General features: G+C 40.9%; 1 protein-coding gene across 3 annotated transcripts in view; it reads right to left on the bottom strand.

Moving 5' to 3' along the window:
- Positions 1 to 23,022, bottom strand: part of LNPEP (leucyl and cystinyl aminopeptidase) — a 99,722-nt gene that overhangs the window by 44,135 nt on the left and 32,565 nt on the right. For all 3 annotated transcript variants that reach the window (XM_067569063.1, XM_067569061.1, XM_067569062.1), the window contains 2 exons: positions 6,821 to 7,661; positions 2,253 to 2,391 (listed from right to left, as the gene is read on the bottom strand). In XM_067569063.1, coding sequence (XP_067425164.1) covers positions 2,253 to 2,391; positions 6,821 to 7,638 — 957 coding nt within the window. In that variant the 5' untranslated portion in view covers positions 7,639 to 7,661. The remainder of the gene's footprint in view (positions 1 to 2,252; positions 2,392 to 6,820; positions 7,662 to 23,022) is intronic.

Raw genomic sequence — 23,022 nt, forward strand, 5'->3', positions numbered from 1 at the left:
TGCTTCCACTGAAGAAGAAATAGGTGGGCAGAAGAGAAGGATCAGAAAGCCAGTCAGGAGCTGCTGCTCTCAGCTCCTTTTGTAACACCAAAGGTTCTATGCTCCAGGAGTACTGCAAACCCCTTAAAGCTAGAGTAGTTCCAACGTGGTCCTATACACAAACTAGGGAAATCTTTTTCCCTGTCCAATCGTGAAACAGTTGGATATTTCTGTTAAATTCATCTACAGTGAAACAGTTAGAATGGCAACACTTATATTTTATGAATAGGGCCTAGTCTACACTAACAATGGAGGTTGACATAACGCAGCTTATGTTGACCACATAAAATATGCGTCTCCAATGGCATGTCAGTTCCGCCAACCAAAATCACTGTAAAATTCGACTTAATAAAATCACCTCCACAAGAAGCGTAGTGCTGAAGTTGAATTCTGTGGGTCAAACGAGTGTCAGTGTAGGCAGAGCGCAATGTAAATCAACGTCATTGGCCCCCGGGATGTATCCCATAATGCTCTGTTGTGACTGCTCTGCACATTCATAGTCTGCTGCACTGTGGCCACATAAACAGGAAATAGCTCCTCCCTGCTAGCCCCAGGAAATTTTGAATTCCCATTTCCTCTTTGGTCAGTGTGGAGAGAGTTTGCCAGCACAGCTGATCACGGTGACTGTACACCCCAAATGCACTCCAGCCTGGAGTCGATCTGAGGTCTTGAATCTCATTGGTCTGTGTGGCAAAGAGTCTGTTCTGGCTCAGATCCAAGCAAGCAAAAGAAATGTGGATATCTACGAGAAGATCTCACAGCATGTTGGAGAAGGAGCACAACAGGGACACGCAGTGCTGCATTAAGATCAAAGAGCTCAGGTGGGCTTATCAGAAAACTAGGGACGCTAACAGCCATTCTGGCTCCTCACCCAAAACATGCCGCTTTTATGAGGCGCTGCATGTGATTTTCAGCAGAGACCCCACCATGCCACCACGCAGCATTGATACCTCAGGGGAATCAGAGGCCAGGATGAAAGAGAATGAATCCGTGGATGAGGAGAAGGTGGATGAAGAGAACAAAGGGCAGGTGAGTGGGGCATCCCTTCTCTCTACAAACAGCTCCTGGCTTGCAACACAGGTGCAGCCCACCCAGACACAGGAAATTGACTGACCGGGATGCCGGGGAAGGCACATCTGAGTATGTACTGCAAATTGCATGTCTTTGGTTATATCCCCGTCCAGAATCTTGTACCCGGGGGAAAAAGTGGAGTGTGTGGTGGTGGGGCTATGCTTCCTCATACTTGATGTGCTTAAGTATTGGGTTCACCCTGGAAAAGATTATTTATGTGCACAGGGATGCTCTGAGAATCCTCCATGCATATCTCCAGGAACCTTTCATGCAGGTACTCTGCAATCCTTTGAAGAGGGTTTCTTGGGAGGGAAGACTTATTTCTTCTACCACGATAAGACACTTTCCCCCACCACTCTGTTATTATTTGTGCAGGCATCTTTGCGGAACACAGCATGACAGAATAAGGACCAGGCCTGTGGGCAGATGCTTGCAGCAAATCCTCCCTTTCCGCCTGTGTGACCCTCAACAGGCTGATATCATTCATGGTCATCTAGGGAAGATGGCACACATTTACAGTACCCGCCCAAGAAAGGTTTTTAAAGTGTGTGTTATTACACAGCTCGGGATGATTTCTTGGTTCAGCACACCACAAATTCCTAAGCAGGATGTTGTTGCTATGGGCCTTGGGCATCCACAAATGGGTTTCCATTTTTTTCCCCTCCAAAGACTGTTAACCCATACCCACCCCTCAGCCTTTCTACTGCCTATTAAAAGCCTGAGGAATTGGTAGCCAGACATCCATACTGCTCTAGGGATCATAGATTTGTGCAGCATGGGCCCCAGGAATTTCCCTAACATAGATGCACTCGGGCCAGGGAGCCGGGCTGTGGCTGCCACTATCAGCCACAGAAAGTCCCCCAAGCAGGAGGAGGCAAGTGGCATGTCCCCCCTGCAGGTAAAGACACCACCATCCCACCCCACCTCCAGGGCAGCTGGCGGGGGAGGGGGAAGGCAGCAGCACTATCTGGTGGGAGCCGGGGAGGCACGGGAGCAGGAAGGACGCAAATGCAGGCTTGGCCCCTGGGCACTGGAGACCCACAGTACGCCACTGGAGTGATGCAGAGTACTTTTAATACAGAGCACCTATAATGCACAAATCTTAGAGAATGGATGCGTGTATTTGAACAGCAGAACTGTACCTTTGGCATATTTGACAGAGTGGAGCGCTGTTCATCTCTCTTGATCTTAATTAGAAAAGTGGCTTTAAATGCTGGTTCATCAAAGCAGGGAAAAGCAGACCTTGCAGCCAGAGGCTCAAACTGAGTTGCTGCAAGCCATCTAATGGAGAGAAAAGAAGATACGTTAAAAATATAAAAAGTTAGCAATACCATTCTTTAAGTGTTATAGGAGCACAGTGTTCTAGTTAAAGTGTTATAGTTTCCGTCACAAGTGTAATAACTCAGGAACAGTTATTTTGGGTATTGGAATGGAAGGAAGTTTGTTAGTGGGAGGGTCTGGGAGCCATGATTTGTCAAGATAGAGGCCTTTCCTAAGTGCGTGCTTGTTCTATCAACTTAAGGCTCAGAAAGTTTTTCAGTGCAAATTTTATTCAGTGTTCTTTCTAGCATAATGCAGCCAAGATAGTCAACATATAATGTAATTCACCCAAATATATAGTCCGAAATAAAGGACACATTAGTAAACAATTGTCTCAATAGACAGGTGCCCCTAAGAGTACATAGCTCAAAAGAAGAGTAAGGCACATAGACCAGGTACTTCTATTTTGATTAATTATGGGAACAAACATTTGACTTCTTCTCCCCAACCATAACTTTAAGCCTATTTCAACAAGCAGGAAGAGCCTCTCCCAAGTCCTGATTAACTATTACCCTCTACTGACTTGCAGATAACTTCTGGCCCAGCCAGTGTCTTTGGCCTGGTCTACACTGCCAGTGGATTTCAGCAGCAGTCGATGGGTGATATGCAAGCTACATAGAGTAGCTTGTGTATCAACCAGAGACTTACTAACTTCTACTTACCATGATATCCCCACTGTGCTGTGCCAATGGGAAATGACCTCCAATCAACACAGGTACTCTTTTTGCAGGAGGTGGATTAACGGCGTCTACTCCCGGGATCAACTGAGCAGGTTTTCACTGCCGCTCAAAATCGATCCTGCACTGCTGCCAATGCTGCTTGAGAAATGCTAGAGCGGCACAGCTGCACCACTGTAGTGCAGACACTGAAGCAATGAAAGGGTTTCTTCCATTGCAACAGTAAATCCAGCTTTCCGAGAGGTGGTAGTTAAGTCGAGGAAAGTATTCTTCCATTGACCAAGTAATGCCTACACTGGAGCTTAGGTCAGCTTACTTACATTGCACAGAGTGAAATTTTTCACATCCCTGAGCAACGTAGTTAAGCTGACCTAACTTTGTAGAGTAGACCAGCTCTTTAAGAGCTAAAGCAGGGCAGGGAGAGAATTCTGTTCAACTCCATTTGACTAGAATTTTTGTTTGACCAGGCCCAATAAATGTTGGTGGGGGCTAGGGAAAAGAAGACTGCAATACATCTTCCAAACATGGCACCAGAATGCTTGTATTTTTCCCCCAAACTTCTGTCAGACCTTTCAGAGGGTGTGGAGAAAGCATGCCAGCAACACAGATGACATTACACCTTGTATTGATGGCAGTTTACACATTCTTCTTAACCCCCCAGCTAAACTGTGACAGCATGAAGGTAGTAGCTATCATCAGGCCCCTCACCTAGAAAGTGGAATTGCTGCATAGAGTCTTTCCTAAAAGGGCTGCACTCTGATTCAATCTCATGGCTCTGCCCAAGTCTACCCACTGGCTTTTTCCTGCTCCTCCAGGAACTTGTCCAGCTGCAGGCACGCATCTGCTTCCTCTCAAAGCTTCATTGCCCCCGCACAACTTCTTTGGCATTAGATTAGCTGCACAGATAGTTGCAGAAGCAGTAGCTTTTTCTAAAGCTGCCTCTCTGCACGCTCTTCTGACACAGACAAGTCCTTGAAATTCACTATTTTATGGTCCATTAATATAAATCTCTTCTTGACAAACCCACTTGAATCAGTTTCTTACAGCTTGTAGGCTGGTTGCCATTAAAATACTGCACAATCTTCTGATTGCTTTCAGCATTTGGCTCTTGTTCTTAATTCTACAGTTTTTCTGTTGAACTGCAATGCTGCCAACCCGAGATTTTAAATACAAGACTTGTGTTATCTGGCCTTTTTCTGAAAACCCCTGCTCCTGGAGTCATACAATTATGTGAGAATTTCATTTTTTTATTTTTTTTTTATTAATAAAAAAGGTTTCTGGCTCTTATGGCTATGGAATAAAGCTTGCAGGTATGAACCCCAGATCCCAAAGCCAAGGAAGAAAATAACCCAGAATGTCTGGAAGTTCTCTTTAGGGTCTGACATGTTTTTGAATGCCTGGATATGGCAATGTTTCAACTGTCAACTTATCCTAGCCCCTCATCCTCAACAGAAGGGGGGAGTCATTTGTTCCAATAGGGAAATGAAAGAAGAAAATTCTGTCTCCCCCTCTCCCCATCAAGAGATCTAGAAACTGTTTGTTGTCTTCGATGCCAGCCTGATAAATTAAGTCTTTAAATTCAGATGCTGACACAATCAATCATTCACATACTAAACACAGGTCAATTTCACCCTTGCAACAGCCTGCACTTTTAAAAGCTGTAATGTTGAAGTATATTCAAATGTGAAGAATGAAGAGAGGCTTTTTGGGAAAAGGAACATAATGCAATAGAAAATTAAAACAAAACATCCAGTTGCCCACAATTATTGGCATAAATGAATTTTGCCTTCTAAGCTCTCATTGCCGTTCTTTAATTTCGTATACTTCCTTGTAATGCACGGTTTCTCAGCTTCCTCACTGTGGCGGTGTACTTTATTTAATCTTGCAGGGAATGCTACTTTGATGCTACCTACACCTCAGGTAATAGTGATCTTTTATTATCAACAGCATTCTCATGCTAGAGCCAATCTTCTTTTTTTCCCCTTATTCTTTTGGCTTTAAATAAAGATACAGATCAACAGCTGGCTACAACACTGGGAAAAGTCTGTCACCAGGTACCCTCCAGAGAGAGACAGAGACAGTTTCACCATATGCTTATGGAATATCCCCTCCTGGATGTTTGTGGATAAGGTTTCTTTAACAGGAAAATATGGAACTTGTTTTGACACCAGAAAGTAGGTCTTTGCCTGCCAGCCAGACATAGCCAAATTGGAACAAACCAATGGTCTTTAGCCCAGACTTCTATCTTCAAAAGCCTGGCACTCTGGAAAAAGTCATAAAACCCCTGAGATGTACCAGGTTACAAATGAGAATATACCACTTGGGGCCTGGAGGAAAAGTGCCTGTGTTACATAAGGTTTCTTCCTGATGTCCACTAGTAATCAGTGTAGGCATGGTTACGATCTACAGACTAAGTGTACCCGAACTTCTGTAGCTGGAGCAATTATTCTCAAAAATGACATATATAATCTTTTTCTTGTGTATATTATGCTAGTTGTCTTAATGATAACCATAGAAATTGCTGCCAGTAGGCTAATTTTAAGTGGCTTAAAGAAGCATTTCCTTTTACATTTTTATGTGCTGCCTTTTAATTTATCACCCTGTTAGTGTACTATTGGAAGGAGCAGTGAAATCAACTGCTTCATCTAGATTGTTAAAATAAAATCTTGTTTACCTAAGTGAAAGCTGATCAGAACAAATCTTTCCTACACTATGCAGCTCTCTAGCTTCTCTACAAGAGAGAAAAAAAAGTTTTACACTAGGCTGGCTCTCTTTTTAAAATGGATTAGTCTTAAGTCTGCATTTATTCAGGTCCCTTATATATACATATATTAGATCATTAATTAAGAGGTGCAGGCAGTGAAAGATTTGTCAGACTGTGCTGTGCTTTTAATATTAAATTTACTCTTCAAGTAGTCCCATTAAAATCAATGAGACTGCTCAAGGAGTCGGTTATTGTTTTATGTGAGTAAGGGTACTATATTATGTGAGTAAGTTGTCTGCATGTGTGATATCCTATCCAACCTTTATTACTTGCCTACTTCTAAGCACTTAGTGCAATACTTGTGATGGTCTATTGAGTGTGTTAGATACCAAGTTAACTCAATGGTAAAAGGCAGACCAAGGGGTCTTTTGCAAAATTTCCCATCATCGACATTCATGGTTAAGGAGTATCAATCTCTCAGCAATAGTGACTCCTTAAACAAAACATCATTTGAGAAAAAAATATCAAAGAAAATAAAATTAATAAAACCAAACAAGACAACTATCTACAAGTCAGGAAACAGAACTGAAGGACTGTCAGTGCTTCTGTAATGAACCAACCCATGCAAGAAGATTCTTGAAGCACTGTTGATTTTAATCATGGAAAACTTCTGCTTCTCTCCCCCCTGGTGGGAACTGATCTCTGTGTAAACTGCTGTCAAGAGGAAGAATTCATATTAAACAGAGGGAAAGTTGTATTTCTAAAGGAATTTTTAAAAGCGAAAACCCTGCTCTTTTTCCAGTCAGGCTCTCTGTTAGTGATGGTCTCCTGAGGAACTCTTTAGCGATACCCTTCAGGGCCCAGGTGCTGAGTGAGGAAAACCACACAGCCAAGTAATTGCTTCCCTCACCCCGCAAACATTTTTAATTCATGAATCAAGTGCAAAAAAAAGAGTATATACAAAACAACCTAGAAATACAGACATGAGAAGAGTTATTTGTAAGGGTACCTTTTCTCAGCCTGTTCATCCTTGTAGGAGACTCTGTAAAACCCAGAATAGGTATCTGATAAATTCGATGAATAGTCTATGCTGAGGTTGTAGGTCTGCCCAACAAGTAGTGCATCAGGGGCCACAACTGCAATCTGATCATGCATTGGATATTCCAGGATTTCAACTGGTTTTGCCTGATGCCAACCTGCTGAAGTCAAGGTTGCCTTGGTGATATTAAGTTGTGAGCTATGAAGTATGATATTCCATGTGACCTGGATGACATTAACAGTTATCTGTACAGAACCTGTGAACTTGTTGGTTGTTAGGTTTGGCTGTAAGACAAGATCGTAATGTAGTGGCTTAACATTACTAGGAAGCCTGATTTTTGCCCATGGAAATCTTTTTCCATTAGTTGCTAGAGGATATATCAGTTCCATTGTATGGTTCTTTTTATGGCAGCCTTCTTTGGTAAAGGTACATTTGGGAAGAAGGTAGATCACCATTATTACTGAAATTGCAATCACAAGAACAACTGCACAAACCACCATGGTCCTTGTAGAGGGCACTGAGCATGATCCATCTGAGTTTTGTCTATATCCAGCTGCATTATTACGGAGACCTGCACTTCTATTCATGAAGGACATGCCCAGCAATTTCGCCGAGGATTCATAATCCTCTTCATCCTCATCCATTTCATGCTCTCCAAGGCCACGCACCAGTAGTCGCGAACTCCTTGGCTCATACTCCACTTCATCAGGCTCCAATGGATGCAAGCACGGCTCCTTTGCCAAATCAACCACATCAGGTTCTTCCTCAAACATGCTGTTTTCAATCATATTCCTGGGCAACTGAATTCGATCTGGGTGGGGGGAGAGGGAGGAAGAGAAAAAAGGGTATTTCATATAATAACTAAAACAGTATGACTATTACATCGCAAAGAAACTTACTGAGTGGGGGGTAGTGGACCATTGAAAGCACTTATGCAACACCTCTTATTGAGAAAGACCTCCTATTCTTGAGAACGCTTGTACATCCTTCTGCATACAGTGATGATTTTTGGTTTGACTAACAACATTCCTGGAGACAATCTTTTGGCCTAATCTACACTGGGGAACTGCATAACCAACACGGTAACATACATAATGTTACCAATATGATTTTGCCTTCCTTCTGGGGAGGAACAGATGTTTAAGAGCACAGAGGATCTACAAACAGTTTCTCTGGCATAGAACAAGGTCTTACAGCAAGAGCTAGGTGAATAATTGATTTTTTGGTTCCCTAGCAATAAAAAACCCTTCATTTTGGGTCAAACAAAACATTTTGTTTTGACAAAAGCAAAAACTCTCTCATTTTGACCATTTAAAAATTGTTTTTAAAATGAAATTAAAGGAAATAAAGAAAAATGCATTTGAACTAAAAAAACCTTTAGGATCTTGGAGAGGAGATTTAAAAAAAAAAACAAACAAAAAAAACAAAAACAAAAAAAACAGAGGTGGGGTTTTCTTTTGACTGAAACAAATCTTCAGATTTGACACAAATATGCAAAAAATATTCCAGTATCTAAGTTTTGTGCTCCCTTCCCCTCCCCAAAAATTTTGGGATTTTTTTTTTTTTTTTTTTTAATTTTGAACAAAATCACCCAGCTCTACTTAAAGCTACCCTAGCATACTTACTCATTGTTACAAAGCAAAAATATATCAAGAAGAGTAGTTTATGTTGGGGATGAAGTTCTATGTTCCGTTCAATTTAAAAAAGAACTAAATTTAAGTGCTTTTTTAAATTGAAAATGATTCATATTGAAGCTTTGCTCATAATTTAGGTTTTCAGAATAATGAAGAGGTAATTTCAGATGTAAGAAATACTGTCTTCTGACAAGTCAAATCATAGGTGAAACTTCTTTCTTCTTCACAAAGCTCCTGACAGCCATATTTTTTTTTTTTTTTATAATTAATTTAATAAAAACTGAAGAGAGTACTGAATGGGAAACCAGTGAGTATGGACACAAATTTGAAGTAAGCATGGTTTAGAAATTAACTAAGAAAATGTATGAAATTGATCTTATTAAAACAAAAACAAAAAACAGGTTGAAGTTTTCCAAATTTTGAATTTGGCCAAAAAGCTAACAAAAAAATCTGACGTACGGTTTAGGAAAATTTCCACTGAAATTTTAGTATTTTGAGATTTTCTGGACCAGCTATGCAGCGGTTTAAAACATTTTCAAAGATCAAGAAGTACTGTTGCAATTTTGAAGAAAGAGTAAACAAAGTAAAAAATTCCTGCAAATTTTTTAAAATTATGTTTTCTACCAGCTCTACTTACAAACAGGAAGGAAAAAAATGAAACCTTTACATTTTAAGCAAATATGACCTATTAAGAATTTGTTTTTATAAAAAGCAGAGAAGATATGGTCTCTAACATTGGAAGAGAAAGCTGAAATAAAACTCAGCAGTTTCTGGCTACCAGTCCTCCCTAAGTCCATGTGACCACTCTGTCCCTCCTGGAATCCCAATTCAACAGCTTCTAAAAATAAAGCTCCCCACTCCTCAAAATTAGCCCTATACATGTCACCTCAGCAAGGACAGGTTAATAAACCAAATCTGAAGTTTCTTGGCTTAGGCTTGGTCTACTACACAGTTAGGTCAATGTAAGGCTTACGTCAACCTACTTAAACCTAGTGTCCACACTACAGTCTTATCCCTTTAATGCAAGTGCCCTACTACACTACACCAACGTAACTCCACCTCTCCAAGAGGCATGGGGCTTATCTGTGTAGTTAGGGTAATTCAATGTCTGTTTAGACACTGCATTCCACTGTCTTGTCAATTTCAGGGCACCAGGGGAGCCAGGAAATTGACAAGAAAGCTGGCCCCTGGCTCCCCAGCTGGGCTGCTGCAGTGTCTCAGCTCCAAGCCAGGCTCCCGCCCAGCTCCCATCTGGATTCCCGACTACCCGCAGGGAGCCCTGCTGTCCTCCAGCCTCTTGATTCCCTGCTAGGAGCACAGCAGCCAACCTGACTCCAGGTGTGGATCTTCCTGCTGGAGGTGAGAAGCCCTGGGGTGGCTTCTCCACCAGTCCAGGCTGAGAGCGGGAAGCTGCACAGACTTGAGGCCCCTGACTCTCAGCCTCACACACTGCCCCTCTTCAGGTCGCTGGAAGCACTCTAAGGGCTTGTTCACACTTACCTGGAAATTTGGCAGCCGTCGACGGGAGTTACGCAAACCATGCAGAGTAATTTGCGTAACTCCTGTCGACTGCTTCTGCGTGCTGTTCACATTGCACTGAGCCGACGGGAACAGCATTCCCGTCGGCTCAGCGCTATGCTAGTTGAGGGGGTGGACTTATTCAGTCAACTCCCTCACCGATTGAGCGTTCAGTGAGACCCGCTCAAAATCGATCATGAAAGATCGATCTGGCAGTGGCGAATTTGCTGCCGCCAGTGTAAACATAGCCTTAGTGAGGAAGTGCACCACCGACAGAAGGAGAGGGCAGTGGAGACATCACCCACAGCAGTAATTACTTCAGTGGCTGTAAATCAACTTAAGGTTATAGCATAAACATGCTCTAACTAGACAGCTTTAAAAAACATTAAGAGACAACATCCAGAACCCACCAAACAAACCAGTGTTTCTGAAACGGGAAAACGTGGACTAGTGAGAGGGACTGAGTATTGTCAGACTAATCCAGGAGTTTGGAGGATAGAGGAGAGGTGTAGTGGACCAGGAAGGCTACATGAATCTGGATCGGTCTTGCTCTCCCCCTTGTCCCAATGTGAACATGCTGCCATGTCTGCAGACAAAGTAAGCAACTTCTTCAAAGCCATACATTTTCCCACTTGATTTAAGGCAGCCACAAAATAGTGCTAAAGCCATGAAAGCGGACATCCAAGCCCCACCAAAACCTACCATGAGCAGCATGTAATTATGTTAGGAGGTGGGGCTGGAGAAGGGATGAAGAAAGGAAAAGTGTACTCAGAACAGAGAGAACCAAGAAGAAAGCTAGTGGATAGTAGGAGGAGAAAAATGGAACGAAAAAAAGCTAGTACTTCTTGCCATGTCTCTTGCCATGTACATCTACAAATCTTCTGAAAAGGCGATTTCAAAAGGTTGGGAACCACTACACTACTTTTCAAAGAGCAGTGTACATCTAGTTCTCCCCTCCTGCCCCCGAGCAAACTCTCATACAATTCTCCAATTCACCTCAAAAATCAAGTACACGAAGAATTCTTTGGGTCACAGAGCAAAACCTGCAAAATCTGAGACTGAAAGGAACTTTTTTCCTAAGAAATTAAGATGGAAGGCCACGCTAACCACACCTCAACTAGAGAGACAAACACTGGTCTCTCTCTAGAAAAAAGAGCTCCTCTCCCCCCATTTCTTAGAATTATTTGCCTCCAATTACTGCAATCTTGCCAGTTAGGAGAAAAATTATTTTTACAATTAAAAACCACGCACAGCCATTTATCAAACTCAATGCTCGGTTAACAGGTCACAAATTCACTGAAGATTGATGGCACCACCCACACTATTTCCACTGGAAAGCACAGAGATAAGTAAGAGAGCACTTGTGGGTCACTGAAGTTACCAATCCTGAGATATGTGCCTATGCAGGCAGTGAAATCAGACAGCTTTACAGGAAACAACTCTGAGGTGAACCTGCTTTTAAAAAAGATTTATGTCCAGATAAACGGCAGATTTTGTCTTCCTCATGCTAGCAAAAAATAAAAGGGGCAAACTTGAACAACAGGATTGTAAGCTGTATTTTCATGCTTCACGGTCCTCTTTCACACCAAAGACCAGCAGCAGGGAGAAGCATAGCCAAATCACAAATCATGACAAAAAGGATGAATTTAAATTCAGATAAGGTTAGATTCCTGTCAAGACGAACGGGCAGAAAAGCAGAGTACAACATCAATTGGGAGACATTTCACCTAACCAAGATAAAGTGGTATAGGACCATTGAGGTATCTCAGCAGTTCCCAAAGTTACAAGGGCATTACACCCCAAGACTTAGTTCTACGTTATCATGCCAAGAAACCTGAGGCTGAGGCACAGGACCCAGTACAAGGACACATGGACAATAGTTTCTGAATACATGGAGCTTGCGCTGCTCTAGGACAACTTTGCACCTCACTGCAAAGCAGCCCTGAAGCCAGCATAGCGGGCTGCTGAAGTATCATTAGTGTATGGGTGTCTTCTAGCAGTGCAAAAAACAGCATACTGACTTCTCTGCCACTACCCCCCTCCTTCTGACCCAAACTCAGTCACAGTGCACAGCTGGCCCAGGATTGGAAGAGCACAAAGATAGGAGAATTGGTTTTCTGAATTACTTCTTGACTGTACCTCAGGCTCAACTGGGAGACAAACATTTTACTAAAGCAACTATTGTAGCGAAAATTTAGAATTGCAGAATCAGTCTGCCTTGCTAGACTGTGCTTCCTTATGAACAGCTGACCCACAAACAAGCCAATTTAGGTGGCTCTTGACAACACAGTTGTCTGAAACAGTTACAACATAGCTTGGATTTATAGTATTCATGGGACCATAACTTCTGTAAACAAGATAAAACCTTAGATGTAAAAGTTCAAGCATTGCTGAGAACAGGACAGGCCCACAACTTGACAAACCAATTACAGGAGAACCTCAGAGTTACGAACACCTTGAGAACGGAGGTTCATAACTCTGAACAAAAAGGTATGGTTGTCCTTTCAAAAGCTTACAACTGAACATTAACTAAATACAGCTTTGAAACACTACTATGCAGAACAAAAATGCTGCTTTTCCTTTATTTTTTTAAGTAGTTTACGTATAAACACAGTGCTGTACTGTATTTGCCTTTTGTCTTTTCTCTCTGTGGCTGCCTGACTGCACTTCTGGTTCCAAATGAGGTGTGTGGCTGACCTGTCAGTTCGTAACTCCAATGTTCATAACTGAGGTTCTACTGTATATATAAGAAATCAATTACAAGTTTTAAGATATTAGACGATTTCAGCATTCCCTTCTGGCTTGGTAATCTATGGTGAAATGACCTGAGACAGTATTCCCCTGGGTGTCAGACTACTCAGAGTGTCTGTCTTGCCTGCCCCTACGGTAGGGCTTAATAAGTGCAAAAGGTGTAAAATTAGCTGAAGTTTGTTTTACAATAGTGATGCATGGCACTGGGTTTGTTAGCCAGCATAACATCATCTTGAAACAGCATGTACTGGAGCGGATTTTTAAAGATAGTTCTAATCCTATGCTGGTGCAAATTGTCGTCTCAGACTAGAATCAAATTTTGGGTTTTAACAACTGAAAATGCAAAGTATGCAAAACTGCATAGAAATGTCAAAAGGGGAGTGAATTTGAAGAACTGATACTTAAAGTGCATTTGCTTAACAGCATTTAGAGTGGCAAGGTTTCAATTCTCAAATTTGAAGTATGGTACAAAATGCGTAGACACACAGATCCCAATATCTAAAAGACTGTTCCTGCAAGGGCTAGGCTTGCGTTTAACAGGATAGCAAGATAATAGCTTTGAGGTGAGGATGGTTTGTTTTATGGGGGTCTTTTGCACGTCGACTTTTCAAAACATATTAAACAATGCAAACATAGAATTGAGCAAGTTTGCTGTAACATGTTATACTATTTTAATAAATACCATGAGACACCTTGACTGCCACTAGAGGTAAAGTGATCTTCTGGTATTCACACTACAGGGGAAACTGTATGCTCCTCTTTAGCTGGAATGGAAAGCTTCAGACAAAACGAATGCCCTTGAGGCAAACCACAAAACATTCATAAATTTTAAGGCCAGAAGGGACTGTTGTGACCATCTATTCTGACCTCTTCTATAGCACAGGCTACAGAACTTCCCCAAAATAAATCCTAGTGCAGATCTTATTAAAAAGTGTATTGTTCGCTTGCCCAGTTTACCAAGCAATCCACAGGGGTGTATACCAGTAATCTGTCCTCTTCATTAATTTACCAATCCTCCCATCTTTGGGTCATCTACAAACTTTATCAGTGATTTTCAGTTTCCTTCTAGGTCATTTAAAAAAAAAAAAAAAAAAAAACACACACTTTTTTTTTTTTTTAAACTACCGAAAGTCCAAGAACCAATCAATCCCTCCAGCACTGCACTAGAAACGCACCCGATCAGTGATTATTCCAAATTTACAATTACATAGAGACATGTCAGTTAGTGAGTTTTTATCCAATTAATGTATGCCATGTCACACTACAGTGATACTAAACTAATACAGGTCGATGTCTGATCCATATTTACATGGATACAGTGGACTGGTAGTCCAGAATGCTGGAATAATGGTCAAGGAAGGATGGTTTAAACAACAGCCTATTCACAAGCTGCAAGGCAAAACATCTCCCACAAATCTAAAAATCACCCAGGCTATGCACAGAGTGCAGAAAGAGGGTGGATTTTATGCTAATAAGAGTGTTACTGTTGCCTAAATATACATTTTCCCATCTACTGAAATATTTCACGTTTGGTTGGTAAATTAGAGACAGCAAAACAGGTAACAAGAGCATTTGCTAATTCATATTAATATTATGAATGAAGAAGAAAGCCAGTTTGTTTAAAAGGAGCCACTCAGCACAAAAATGATGAGGTCATCTAACTCAGCCCCTCCAAGCAGAAAAAGGACCAAGTATACAGACACCATCCCTGACAGGTGTTTGTCTAATCTTGTCTTAAACCCTCCAAGGATAAGGATTCCACAACCTCCTTAACTTTCCGTACAGTTTGAAATCTTTTCTTAACATCTAATCTAGATCTCCCTTGACACAGATTGAGACTTCCAGTCCTACCCTTAGCAGACAATTGATCACAGTCCTCTTTATAACAGCCCTTAACATATCTGAAGACTTATCAGGTCCCCTCTCAGTCTTCTTTTCTCAAGACTAAACACGCCCAGTTGTGTTTTATTTGGTTTAAAAAAAAAATAATAATAATAATAATAAAAAAAAAAATCTAAAACCCCTTTCTTCATAGGTCAGGTTTTCTAAAACTTTTATCGTTGTTCATTTCCTCTGGATTCTCCAGTTTGTCAACATCTTTCCTAGAGTGTGGAGCCCAAAAATGGACACAAAACTCCAGCTGAGATCTCATCAGTGCCAAGCAGAGACGAACAGTTACTTCCAGTGTCTTACATTATACTCCTGTTAACACACCCCAGAATGACATTAACCTTTTTTACAACTGCATCACACTGTTGGTTCATATTCAATTCGCGATCCTTTATAACCCCCAGATCCTTTTCAACAGTTTAATACAAAATTGGGAATAACTGGTTGTGTATTTGTGCATTTAATTTTTGCAACCTAAGTGTAGTACTTTGCACTTGGCTTTATTGACTTTCATCTTGGTTGACTTCAGATCAAATTTTTTAATTTGTCCAGGTCCTTTTGAATGCTAACAACCCTCCCAGCTTGCTGTCATCTGCAAACATTATAAAGCATATTTTTCACTCTATCATCCCAGTCACGAATGAAAATATTGACTATAGGCACACTCAGGACAGGCCCCTGAAAGACTCCACTAGATACATATTCCTTCCAGGTTTGACAGCAAATCTTTGATAAGTACTTTGAGTACTGTTTTCACCCACCTTTGAGGAGTTTCATCTAAGGCACATTTTCCATGTACATTCATTCTAGAGTAACTAGGCATTAAGAAACTGACATGCAACATTTTATGCTTGTGTTAATGAAAAAGAATGGACAGGATTAAAAATCCAAAAAGTTTAATATGAAGTTTGGTACCATAACATCCTTCCCCTGCCCTGCTGTAATTTAGAAAAACAAGGTGGGTGAGGTACTGTCTTTTATTGGACCAACTTCTGTTGATGAGAGAGAAGTTTTCAAGCTTACACAGAGTTCTCCTCCAGATCTGGAAAACATACTCCAGGCAAGTTTACTCTTAAGCTAGCAATGGCACAGCTGTATCTGTACAGCTGTGCCGCTAAAGAGCACTTGTGTGGCCGCGTTATGTCAACAGGAGAGAGCTCTCCCACAGACATAAAACCACCTAAACGAGCAGCGGTAGCTACCTTGGCGGAAATGCCAGGTCAAACAGATTGTTTAGCATAACACATTTTAAAGGGACCATTCAAGGTAGAGAGGCCCATTAACACCCCTTGTCCTGGGGGGGAGGGAAGGGAGGTGGGAAAGCCAATTGGGAGGGTGGGGGATTATAGATTGTTGTAATAAACCATAAATCCAGTGCCTCTATCCAGTCCATGATTTTTAGTGGATAGCAAAGTTATGAATTTAAGCTCTCAGGCTCGTCTTTTGAAAGGGTTGTGCAGGTTTTCTTTGAGGACAAGGAACTGAGAGGTCAGATATACAGCGTTCGCTTTGTGAGAAAATAAAAATGCATACCCAGAAGTGATATGGTCAGGGATGGTCTAAGCTTACTTGGTCCTGCCTCATCATGGAGGGGCTGGACTAGAGGTCCTTGAGGTACCTTCCAGCCCTACATTTCTTCCCCCCACCCTCCTTTTTTTAAGTGTGCTGGGTGGCTCCTTTAAACAAACTGGATTTCTTCATCACTAATATATGGTGATGATACATCAACTATGGGTAAACACTTTTCACAAAGCAATCACTGTACATCTGAGCTATCAGTCCTGGTCTTCAAAGGAAGACTGCATTAACACTTTCAAAAGATGAGCCGGAGAGCTTAAATTCATAACTTTGCTAGACACTAAAACAAAAAAGAGACACTGGCTTAGAGTGTGTGTTGTAATAAGCCAGAAATACACTAACAATCCCACCCCAACTGCAGGAGAAGTGTTAACACATTTCAAGGGACCATTCAAGGTGAAGTAACCTGTTAACTACTTATGCTAAACAACCCCTTCATCTTGTATTTAGCTGTGACACTGAGTATGGTGACCTGCGTAAACTCAAAATCGTGTCTCTCTCATCAACAGAAGGTACGACTTCACCCCATGTCTTTAATATTCTGGGACCAACCATGGCTACAACACAAACAAGAGCACAAGGCTTTAGCTGATCTAATAACTAGGAAATTTAGGTGTTAAAATTAGTGATGGCCTCTTTTCCCCCCTCCCCCAAGCTTCACAAACTTACTGGGCCATCATTAATTAAAGAAATAAAACTCAAAGAAACCAGATACTCTGTGGAATTCAAGATGAGCAAAGCAAAATGTAGTGCTAATATTAAGAACCTGAAAGGAAACCACTGCCCAAAATTACTAAATGGAAGCTGGGCACAGTAGAATGGGGAAAATGATGAGCTAGTTGATTGTGTCAGAGAGTCATTTCGATGGGAGCTGCAGGTGCTCAGTAAATCTGAAAGAATCAGGCTTCTTTGGGGTCCTAAATATGGCTGTACATATGATAACTTAGATATCCAAGACTGAAAATGTTGGCCTTTCCTTAGCAATGGTTGCTAACAGTACGTATGTTAAACAAGGTGTGTGTGGACTTTGTCCCTGCTAAATGGATGCAGATTCAATTTCCTAAAATCATGTCAGTACTGTATTTGTCTTCTTACTAATGAAGGAAAACCTCTTGAAGGTAAATATTCTCTCCCCACTGACTTTAGATAAATATGCAACTATCAGTCTAAATGCCATTTTAGCACAATGTAAGATATGGAACTCTTGCAAGATTTTAGAACTGAAAGTTTAGAATACATGAATCTGTAATGAACCTGTTGGTTCAGGATTGGGTTCCCTCGCTCCAGGGCTTCCATTCTGGCTGAGCTGGAGGAAGAAGATCTAGCCAGGAGAGGGCACTATGCTACTCAGTTCAGCATCTGGCCAGTAAAGTGCTCCATAATTCCTTAAGCCAAAAGGAATCATCATCCCAGGTCCAGGGGAGATCAGGCTCAGGAAACAGCCAGAAGTTGTGTGTGAGCAGCAGCAACTGCTGCCTGAGAGATGGGTGCAGAGGGAAGGTTAGATTGCTTTCAGTTTCATACTGAAGGCTAAAAGCAGGACAGGGAAGCAGCCTACAGGGGAAAGAGGGCCAGTAGTAGCTGCAGAAGAAGGATACAGCACAGAATCCTGCAAGCATGAGGCATGGGGGCAAGTGCATTTGCACAGCAAGATGATGGTGCACAGGAAACCCTAACAAGACTTATCTTTACACCCCACTAGTTCTTTTGGCTCGAGGGTCACAGATATTTTTACAACCCTGAAGGGCCACCAGTCTCCACCAGCAGCCCTCCACCCCCACTGCAGCCAGACGGAAGGAGTTCAGCAAGGAGGCAGCCTCCTTGCTGATCTTCCGTCCCCCTGGCAGCAGCAGGGAAACCACATGCATCCTGTAGCTCCGTGCACTCTACATCAGTCCCTAGGCAGTGGCTCCCTTCTGCCGCCAGGGGGATAGATCAGTGCTTCCCATCCCTCTGGCTGCAGCAGGGACCCCAGAGCCTATGGACCCAGTTGGAGCACTTTGCCATGTTCCCTGCTACAGCCAGGGGGAGAGGAGCACTGATCTCCCATCCCCTTGATGGCAGCAAGGAACCTGCACTGGTCTTGCAGCCCTGCAGCAATGTGCTCAGCCTTAAGCAGCAGCTCCCTTCTGCAGCCAATGGGATGGGAGCTGCAGGCCACTCCGAAAGACCCCAGGGGCCACTTTTGTGCCACGGGCCGAAAACCACCGTTATATCCCTACTTGCTGGGTTCGGATTGGATTAATCTGTTGTAATTGTTTTTTGCACATTTCAGTTTCTGACAGCCCTAGTAAAGTAATTTTTAGTTTATGTGAATCCACTGAAGACCTGGAGCATCTTTGGTCAGAAGCAGTCTGTGTTTCAGGAGCTAGACATCTCAAGGAGACTGATATACCAAAGCACACCACCCTGGAGTGGAGTCAGTTACAATACTTATTTTGGGCCTGATTCCCCCCTCCCTTACTCTGCAAGCAATGCCAAAGTTAAAGAAAAATTACAATACACAGCCATGAATTACATACCCACACACAGGGTCACATCATACAGATGGCCTAGTGAACAGTCTGAGCTTCAGAGATATAAAGTGTCACAGTTAGAAGCACTGTTTTATAGCCAAAACTATTTTAATTTTCTACTGGTAGCACAATCCCTGCCCCATCCCCAAAAGACATCAAAAACTGGTGATAGAAATTGGAAACAAAAAAGGGACTCACTAACAACTGTTTGCCATCATAGCCAAAAAAAAAAAACCCCTAAAATATCAGAGGTATTTGGTGATAGTTTGGGGGAGGGAGTTTTTCTTAGTAACAGAAACCACCGAATCCATTACACCAGTGGCTCTCAACCTTTCCAGACTACTTTACTGATTAGTCTTGCATACCCCCAAGTTTCTAAAAAACTACTTGTTTACAAATCAGACCTAAAAATATAAAAAAGTGTCACAGCACACTATTAGTGAAAACTTGCTTGTTTTCTTGGTTTTTAAACCATAATTATAAAATAAATCAATTGGAATATAAATATTGTACTTACATTTCAGTGTACACTATATACAGCAGAACAAAAGTCATTATCTGTATGAAATTTTAGTATGTACCGACTTCATTAGTGCTTTTTATGTAGCCTGTTGTAAAAGTAGGCAAATATCTAGATGAGTTGATGTACCCCCAGAAGATCTCTACATATCAATGTATCTACAGGGTACATGCATCCCTGGTTGAGAACCACTGCATTACACCCAAGACAAATGTATGCAGTTCCTTAGAACGTTTACAATATTTTGTTGTTAAAGGTGATGAGATCCAAGTAATTAGTACTTATGGAATAGCCTGTTATGAAAAGTAGGTTTGCTTTAAGAACCCCTGAAGCAAAACTGGGTCTCTTGAAAAGGAAGAGGGTGTTATGCACAACTAAACTATTAAGCTGCTCTCAGACTCCTTGTAAAAGTAAAGTGACACCTCTTAGAAGCTTCCTATGCTATGTATGTAATGCTTCCAGGAGGCAGAGAAGAGGGAACTATATAAAGAACTTTGAGGGCAGACAGAATGGAGGAACTCATTAAACAGTACACTGTGTCTGAACATAAAAAAAAAAGCTATCAATATTAACTGAGCAACAGAACAGCTGCTGTGAATATAGTGAATACTGCTGATTCCCACGAAGTTGACGTAAATTTTGTGGGAATCATCTATACATTTAATAAGCATATGAATCAAGGTGTTATTTATGAAAGAGAAACATTTCTTAAAATTTGATAGGAAAAGAAGATCAGCATTCATGGCAGGAACAAAACATATTTCACTCATAAAAAGTCTCCAGAATATACCTCTGTAGATTTGAGCCAGTGGAAATTTTAGAAAGACTAGCAGGATTAGAGATTTCAGGAGAAAAGCCTCCCACCAAAAATACATTCTTTAAATTATTAAGAAAGAAATGGGGGGTGGGAGGAGGGAAACAAGTTTGATTTTTAAATAATTCTGAGAGAGCATTTTAAAACATTAACACTTTCTGTATAGTTTCTACCACTTTTTTTAGAAGCTTTGCTTGAACCAGTATAGAGGGTCTTCCATTTATTTCTATTTGATGTCTAATGAGCTGTACTACTAACAAGGACATTTTACTAGAAATACAGAAGCATTGTACTAAAAGATTCCTGGTTAATGGCTATATCCTGCTTCCACCGAAATAAATAGTCGATTTAACAGGGGAAGGATCAGGCTCCAAAATCCTAACGAATAGATTTGCCTTAATATGACAGTGCAAATTTTCACCACACATTATAGACCAAAATCCTGAAGTTTTTATTTGGTCCCTTTCCAGGAAAGTCTCATTTTACTTCAGTAAGGACTAAGCCAAGATAGCAGTTTCCTCTTTCTGTATGAAATTTTATTTTTAAAAAATTTAATTAAAAATGACAAATATAGACATCACTAATATTTTTACAACAAAATTAGGTAATTACAATTTTTAGAAAAAGCCATCCTTATTTTAAGATTATTGGGATGGGGGCGAAGGGGGAGGGAAACAGCAGCAAGGGAATACTAGTGCATTGGCTGAAGTATCTGAAACTCACCCCCGCGCCTCCAGTTGAAAGGCAAGACTTTTTCCAGACATACAGACCCCACCAACTGGTGGGAAAAGGGGGTAGAGAGGCAAATTCAGATCAATCAAAACATTTCGGTAATTTGCCAAGTTGTTTTCATGGGGGGGGGGGGGGGGGGGGGGGGGGGGGGAAGAGAGTCGGGGAAGAGGGCGGGAGAGAAAGAGAGAGGAGGACAGAAAGTCCAAAACCCAAACATTTTGTTGAAAGTGGCAAAATGAAATGTTTCCAGTTTGAAGTTGCATTGTTTCAAAGCTTTCTTACATTTTGAAGGGGAAAAAGTATTTCATTTGGTTTTCAAACACCACATTTAATTCAAATTTTTTATTTTTCAGTTCATCGTAAGTTGCAAACAGATTTGTGTTTCACATTGACTCAACATGAATCTGTTCCTTTTTTCCAATTTGCTGGCCATTCTGGGGGCTAGTTATTCACACAGCTCTAAGTGAAACCTGCCTCTTGCAGTAACTGATACTTTGTTCACCACACAATAATATAATCTAAGAAGCCTTATTTTCATTACAATAAAGCTGCACCTGTCAGACCCAGGCATAAAATTTTATCATGCAGATGTCTGAAGTTTAATCTATACTTCATTCTTCATAAAAAAGAATTAGATATTCAGAAGGCCTCTAGATATTGCAGTGATGGGTTCTACATAAACCCCACAACAGACAAATGTTTCTGCTCCACTGAAGAACAATAGTGTTGGCTGACTTTCACTAATTGCCATAATGAAAACATGGGTTACATTTTTTGTTTTCTTCAGCTACATAACTAGTTTAAACTACTTTTCCTTTGCTCAAATCAATAATATGTAGAGTTTTGGTCTTCCCTGTATGACAGACATTTTCTTTAAGACTTTAAAAAATAAGGAAGCCTAATATGTCTGAGTGTAATTTGATGTCTGATTTGATGTTTTTGATCTTTGTAGTGCTTTGTTTGGAAAAGGTAGAGTCATAGCTTTGGCATTTCAAAATGAAACAAAAATCTTGTTATTGATTGCTCTCTCTTTTCCAGATTCGTAAAGTTTATTTTTCTAAAACAGTGTTATTATTTTAACATTCCCCCAGAGGAAAAGTACATTTAAAAATGAGAGGAAACCTGACACATTTCTATACTAACCGTACAAATCAGATAAGTCAGATGTGTTTCAAAAATCCAGAAGAGATGAAGTGACAAATACTGTTACTCCCAACTCTAACTCCTGAAGCAAATGAGTTATAATGAAAACAAAAACGACTGCCCATAAACTGTACAAAAAGTTAAACCAGTTATTTAACACTGAACAGAAGTAAAAAGAACTTTTATTTAAAATGCTGCTAAAAAGCCATCTCTTCGGTCATCCTAAAAGAGACATGTTGGGATGTACAACCCAGTATTCAATACAATGGTTTAAACTGCAAGTGCCTATCAGTAATGCACAAAGGTTCTCTTTTCTAACTAACTCTTTACACTATGATTCTAGATAGGCAATTTGGGTAGAGCGTTGGGTTGTTTGCACAGAATTCAGTTGCCATTCCTGCTGGTTATGTCACAATTCTTAACCTCGGTTTTGTAAATAATTAAGGCCCCAATCCCTCACACACATGTAATTTTATATATGCAAGTACTGTAGTTCCAGTGAATTCTTGATAGATGCTATTATACAATCTTCTACAGGATTGGGAGCTTTAGAAATGTGCATGGCTCAGTAAATAGCATGCTAAGTCTTGGCTACTGGGCACAAAAACTCATCTACTGTAACCTGGCATTATTTCCATTTAGAAAGTATGACATTGAAAGCATTTACACATTTTCAACTGTGGCTGCACGGTCAATTGTTTTTGCTAAATTAATTTAAAAAGACTGTTTAGTGCAACAAAGTGAAATACAAAATAGCTAACTTAGGTCAATAGGCAAAAAGCAGCTGGATTACTAATTGTTAGCGATTAAATTGCACCTTCCCTGTTGAGAATGATTAGTATCACAGGTAGTGAAGAAAAAGTCTAGCTGTGATTCATGAATGTGGTGCACAGAGGTGGACCCGTATAAAACTGCTACTCTAACAACATCCAACTGAAAGTTCTAGAACAGTATACTATCCTACGGTTGTCTATGGGATATTGGCAGGGATTGGGACTAGGCCATACAAGCATTTAAAGGTGATGTGGTAATTATGAAACTCAATATCTTTACACACACACCCCCACTCTAAAAGA

The sequence above is a fragment of the Emydura macquarii genome, unplaced genomic scaffold (assembly GCF_026122565.2).
Source record: "Emydura macquarii macquarii isolate MOO-44397 ecotype Brisbane River unplaced genomic scaffold, CSIRO-AGI_Emac_v2 contig_2897, whole genome shotgun sequence".
NCBI classification, from domain to species: Eukaryota; Metazoa; Chordata; order Testudines; family Chelidae; genus Emydura; species Emydura macquarii.